This window comes from Cyclopterus lumpus, chromosome 8 (assembly GCF_009769545.1).
Source record: "Cyclopterus lumpus isolate fCycLum1 chromosome 8, fCycLum1.pri, whole genome shotgun sequence".
Classification (NCBI taxonomy): domain Eukaryota; kingdom Metazoa; phylum Chordata; class Actinopteri; order Perciformes; family Cyclopteridae; genus Cyclopterus; species Cyclopterus lumpus.
In genome coordinates this window covers 19,896,610-19,903,225 of record NC_046973.1, presented here as the reverse complement: position 1 = coordinate 19,903,225, position 6,616 = coordinate 19,896,610, and the positions used below count along the sequence as shown (strand labels likewise).

The following is a 6,616-nucleotide window of genomic DNA, read 5'->3' as shown; positions in this document are numbered from 1 at the left end:
TGCATTAATCTTCATTTTTTTTTCTTGACTATGTCAAAATTCATGTCCAGAGTAATTTCATTATTATTATTATTATACTAATTATGCGTAACCATGGGACTAACGCTCTTGGTCACTGTTGCCATGGAAATATAAGACACTTAAGGTGTGCCATGTCTTCTAGTGGCAATGAGATGTTACAGACCAGAATACCAATCAATCGTCTGAAGAAGGAAAACATCGATATGAGTGGTTTGTACGCACGTATAAATAAATGTATGAACATTGGACTCCTGAAGCAGCACGGTGATGATTGAGGAGCTCCGGAGCCTCTTGAGGATGCCGGTTCTGGCCCTCAAGTTCATGCCGTGAGACCGAAGCAGAGGAGGGTTCAGTGGCATCGTGCAAAGTGTGTACACGTGTCTTGAGAGGCAGCGAGCGAGAAGCTATAAGCCCCTCGTTAAATGGAGCGCGTGTTTGAAATGTAATACATTTAAATCCAGTTTACATCCCAGTCCAGTACCTCCAGTGTAGCGACCCAAAAATAATAACAGGTTTTATGCTCTCGGTTGACATAAAAACACGGAGCTGGGCCCCGACTCAGCGGCCACACTGAATTATTTAGAGTCGTGCCATTTGGAATGGACAATGGCAAACAACATTATTACATGATATACATAAATAAAGGCAAATGAGCCGGGAAAAAGAACAAACAGTCCAGAAGAAACATGTTTACAGTGGTATTGATTTATATTATAGGATTCAACATTGTCATCGAGTGTTATACATCTCAGCAGCACTTTGGTTTGAGGCTGGCTCGGTATATATCGGGCCAGCACCATTAATGTAAAATACATTATGCATGTAGCTGTGTTGGAGCAGCGAGTGACAGTTATTCACATTTACATTTTATATATTTCTTCACAGGTAAAATTAGCCAGACACGAATCAGAATGTTCTACTACAAAACACAAGAATCAATGTCAAAAAAAAGAGAGAAAAGAATACAAACATTACTGTCATTACAAGTCAGATTGTAGGCATCGAAACTGAGCGACGCTTCGATCCGTTGACTTTTGGTACAGTCTCTTTGCCCATTTTCTGCACACTTATTTACAGTCGAAAAGAGAAAATAACTTGCAGACGAGACGGGAACAAAACCAGAGAAACGACGAGGTCGTTTTCCAGCGTATGAGCACGCTGCTATAGGACTGTGGAAACTTGGCATCAGCCCTCTGCTCTGAAACTATGCCTGTAATCCCGCGTCTCCAGGGAAAATGTATGTCACCCTGGGGACCGTCTGCAAGTGGGCGTTAGTTAGTGCGTCTTCTACCTCAGAGTCAATACACTGAGAACAAACAGTCAAACGGATCTCATTTTAAAACACAGCGTAGAGCAAACAGTTGCATGAACTTCTGATTACGTTACAATGGATTTGTTTACAGCCAGAGAAACCCAGCAATGTGTCAGAGGCAGATAGAAAAGGGACGCGGCGTGACAAGTTGTTGTTTTGTCCTCCTGAACAAGGGACGTGTTCCTCGGCGAAGCCATTGTGTAATAATGCCCTCTTCCTCTCCGATGTGAGCTAAGAGATGCTGATAAGAGCTGGCTGCTATTTGTTTCAGATATGTATGGTGAGAAGTCCTATCCCCTCCCTCTCAGATGCTGGTCTGCAGGTCCCCGTTCAGCAGAGTACTTTGGGTCTCCGTGGGGTCATTTATCATACGAGACTTGTCCTGCCGGATGTCGCTGCGATCAGCCTCATCCAGCCCGCCCACCTTCTTAAGACACAGGACGTTCTGGAAACTCTTCTTGAAGTTCTCCGACAGGAAGGCGTAGAGGATGGGGTTGGCGCAGCTGTTGGCGTATCCCAGAGCCACCACAAAAGCAAAGGTGCTCCTCAGGATGGGCGTGGTGCTGATGGTTCCCGTCACCGAGGTGACGTTGAAGACGTAGAAAGGCAGCCAGCAGAAGACGAACACGGCCACCACAATGGACACCATCCGAGTCACCTTCCTCTCCGAGCGCTTCCTCTTGGAGGAGCCCACACGGATGCCCGAGGACTTCACCTTAAAGATGATGAACAAGTAGCAAAGGCAGATGACCATGAGGGGCAGGAAGAAGCCCAGGGTGAAGGTGTAGAACATGAACGCCGTGTAATAGGCCTCCTGGGGCTCCGGCCACACGATGGTGCAGAAGCAGCCGTCGTGCTTTGTGATGACTCCGCTGTAAATAACGATGGGCAGGTTCACCATCAGCGACGACCCCCACACCGCTAAGTTAATCGTCTTGGCCATGCGCGGCTTGCGCCACTTTGTGGACTTGATGGGATGCACCACAGCCAGGTAGCGGTCGATGCTCATGACCATCAGGCAGAAGATGGACGTGAACTGGTTCAGGGAGTCGACGGTCATCACCACCCTGCAGAGCACGGGGCCGAACGGCCAGTGGACCAGCGCCAGCTGGATGGCGATGAACGGCAGGCCGAGCATGAACAGCACGTCGGCCACGGCCAGGTTGAGGATGTAGATGTTGGTCACGGTCTTCATCTTGGCATAGCGCAGGATCACATAGATGACCAGAGTGTTCCCGCAGAGTCCCACAGTGCAGACCAGAAAGTACATGCAGGTGATGACCACCGTGCTGGTTTTATTGAAGCTGTGGTCTGTGTCGTTTCCACGGAGGTCGGACTCGTTGCCCGGCACGAAGCTGTCGTACACGAGGTGCTCCGACAGGTTGGGAGGGGACGATGCGAAGATCCAGGAGTCCATGATACCTAGCTGACTCATCTCACCTGCACACATAAAGACGTATATCTTAGTAACAGTGTGACATATTTGGAAGTTATCTTTTTATTATGAGTGTTTTTTTACAATTTGACACGGAATAAGATCGTCATTCCGCTTGATATATTTTAATTTTAATATTAACGATGTTCAGAAGATGAAAAGTGAGATCCAGAGTCGCCAGCTTTCTATCTGAGGCCAGATATTATTATGTCCATGAGGCCACGTCCTGCTACCAGGAAGTCACTCTGCACACCCTAAAGTCCAATAAGCTGTCCCCGGGGGAGACGCATGCTCTTTAAATGTTGCGACATCATCAGATGTGACACTGAATTCTTTGCTGACACATTTTTGAAAATGTATTAGGGGGGTGGGCATGGATGTAAATCAATACCAGCCTAAGTAATTGAATGAGGGGAGTCACGGTGCTGCCTTGCCGCAGTCAGATTGAAGTGCTCGTCACTGCCAATGCTCACGAGGCAAACGTGGTATGATAACTTAGTTTGGTGGCAATAACATGAGAGGTTTTATGATGCCAGTTCATCATTTTCACCACGGCAGCAGAATACGGTGGACACCGATTAGAGTCTTGTTTTTGGTGACTACATTTCAGTGAAAAGCGTGGATTATATAATGTATATTTGGAAATTCTTCGGGAGGAACAGCTATAATAAACAATATTGTTTATTATTCCTACAGAAAAAGACAACCGACCCATGAAATGAGACAGAAAATTCTCTGCACATGCAGGTGAACAATACATAAAATGGATGACTATGGATTATGAGTAATATTTGTATCTCTCTTATGCCATATTATTTTGTGAGCTGCTGTATTGTATTCTTCCTTTAAAACCAGACCAAACCAGCACAAAGACGACGTTTCCCATCCGAACAACAGGTGAAAAACCATTTTAATTAAGTGGCTATAAGTTATTATTCTTTTCATCTGGTGTTTTGATGATGTACTTAAGGTCATGCATTACTTTTGGTTTTAGTGGCTGAAAAGTAACGGATTATTTAACCCAATAAATGATTACCTGCTCATATATATATATATATATATATATATATATATATATATATATATATATATATATATATATATATATATATATATATAATTATGCACATCAATCTTTAGGGAAAATAAAGGGACATTAAGTCAGGAATTTAATTTACAATGTCAAGAAACACAGACTCAGCTGAGGTTTAGGGGACAAAATATAACATTCGTTTCAATACATGCCGGTTATCAATGCAAATTAGACACGACAGTAAATATTAGAGGGAGATCTTTAAATATGAACATGAACACATGAACAACTTATTTAGAACGGAATAGTCACGTTAACCTGTTGACGGCCACTGTTCTGGATCACCATCAGTCTCATCTTACCTGCAACAGGACTCAATCTCACTGTCTACGGAATGCGCCACTTCGGGGATGAATCCTCCAGATTCAGATCATTCATCTCCAAATATTCGTCAAGCAGTTTCTCTGCAACGCGACGTTGTTGTTTAAATAATCCCCGAGTGGAGTCTCCATCACAGAGGAGCAGGACGAGGCGGAGAAGGTCGGACAAGTGAATGAAATACGAACGTGGCGCTGCTCGAGGAAGCTCCGGCGGCGATGCGCACGCGGGGTGACGCGCGCCGTGACTGTCTCCAGCTGGAGAGCTGCACGCGGAGGAGAGATGCTGAAGAGACTCACCTGTGAACCTAAGAGAGGCTGACTCCTGGGATACGGACATCCAGTTCTGCGTACAGGTGGAGCTACATGGAGGCAGTCAGTGTTCATGAAGGCTTCACAGTCAGTGTTAATGAAGGCTTCACAGTGTTAATGAAGGCTTCACAGTCAGTGTTAATGAAGGCTTCACAGTCAGTGTTCATGAAGGCTTCACAGTCAGTGTTAATGAAGGCTTCACAGTCAGTGTTCATGAAGGCTTCACAGTGTTAATGAAGGCTTCACAGTCAGTGTTCATGAAGGCTTCACAGTGTTAATGAAGGCTTCACAGTCAGTGTTCATGAAGGCTTCACAGTCAGTGTTAATGAAGGCTTCACAGTGTTAATGAAGGCTTCACAGTCAGTGTTAATGAAGGCTTCACAGTCAGTGTTAATGAAGGCTTCACAGTCAGTGTTCATGAAGGCTTCACAGTCAGTGTTAATGAAGGCTTCACAGTGTTAATGAAGGCTTCACAGTCAGTGTTAATGAAGGCTTCACAGTCAGTGTTAATGAAGGCTTCACAGTCAGTGTTCATGAAGGCTTCACAGTCAGTGTTAATGAAGGCTTCACAGTCAGTGTTAATGAAGGCTTCACAGTCAGTGTTAATGAAGGCTTCACAGTCAGTGTTAATGAAGGCTTCACAGTGTTAATGAAGGCTTCACAGTCAGTGTTCATGGAGGCTTCACAGTCAGTGTTAATGAAGGCTTCACAGTCAGTGTTAATGAAGGCTTCACAGTCAGTGTTCATGAAGGCTTCACAGTGTTAATGAAGGCTTCACAGTCAGTGTTCATGAAGGCTTGACAGTCAGTGTTAATGAAGGCTTCACAGTCAGTGTTAATGAAGGCTTCACAGTCAGTGTTAATGAAGGCTTGACAGTCAGTGTTCATGAAGGCTTCACAGTGTTAATACAGGCTTCACAGTGTTCATGAAGGCTTCACAGTGTTAATACAGGCTTCACAGTGTTCATGAAGGCTTCACAGTCAGTGTTAATGAAGGCTTCACAGTCAGTGTTAATGAAGGCTTCACAGTCAGTGTTAATGAAGGCTTCACAGTCAGTGTTCATGAAGGCTTCACAGTCAGTGTTAATGAAGGCTTCACAGTCAGTGTTAATGAAGGCTTCACAGTCAGTGTTAATGAAGGCTTCACAGTCAGTGTTAATGAAGGCTTCACAGTCAGTGTTAATGAAGGCTTCACAGTCAGTGTTCATGGAGGCTTCACAGTCAGTGTTAATGAAGGCTTCACAGTCAGTGTTAATGAAGGCTTCACAGTGTTAATGAAGGCTTCACAGTCAGTGTTCATGGAGGCTTCACAGTCAGTGTTCATGGAGGCTTCACAGTCAGTGTTCATGAAGGCTTCACAGTCAGTGTTCATGAAGGCTTCACAGTCAGTGTTAATGAAGGCTTCACAGTCAGTGTTAATGAAGGCTTCACAGTCAGTGTTAATGAAGGCTTCACAGTGTTAATAAAGGCTTCACAGTCAGTGTTCATTAAGCCTTCACAGTCAGTGTTCATGAAGGCTTCACAGTCAGTGTTAATGAAGGCTTCACAGTCAGTGTTCATGAAGGCTTCACAGTGTTCATGAAGGCTTCACAGTGTTCATGAAGGCTTCACAGTCAGTGTTAATGAAGGCTTCACAGTCAGTGTTCATGAAGGCTTCACAGTCAGTGTTCATGAAGGCTTCACAGTCAGTGTTCATGAAGGCTTCACAGTCAGTGTTAATGAAGGCTTCACAGTCAGTGTTCATGAAGGCTTCAAAGTGTTCATGAAGGCTTCACAGTCAGTGTTAATGAAGGCTTCACAGTCAGTGTTCATGAAGGCTTCACAGTCAGTGTTAATGAAGGCTTCACAGTCAGTGTTAATGAAGGCTTCACAGTGTTAATAAAGGCTTCACAGTCAGTGTTAATGAAGGCTTCACAGTCAGTGTTAATAAAGGCTTCACAGTCAGTGTTCATGAAGGCTTCACAGTGTTCATGAAGGCTTCACAGTCAGTGTTAATGAAGGCTTCACAGTCAGTGTTAATGAAGGCTTCACAGTGTTAATAAAGGCTTCACAGTCAGTGTTAATAAAGGCTTCACAGTCAGTGTTCATGAAGGCTTCACAGTCAATGTTAATGAAGGCTTCACAGTC

At 44.5% G+C, this 6,616-nt stretch overlaps 1 protein-coding gene across 1 annotated transcript; it reads right to left on the bottom strand.

The window, feature by feature from the left end:
* Positions 1-713: 713 nt before the first annotated feature.
* On the bottom strand, positions 714-4,417 carry LOC117735092 (somatostatin receptor type 2-like). Its single transcript, XM_034539527.1, has 2 exons — positions 4,164-4,417; positions 714-2,773 (listed from the first exon to the last, which is right to left on the bottom strand). Exon 2 carries the CDS (start codon positions 2,766-2,768, stop codon positions 1,638-1,640), a length of 1,131 nt encoding a protein of 376 aa, XP_034395418.1. The 5' UTR covers positions 2,769-2,773; positions 4,164-4,417; the 3' UTR covers positions 714-1,637.
* Positions 4,418-6,616: the final 2,199 nt, after the last annotated feature.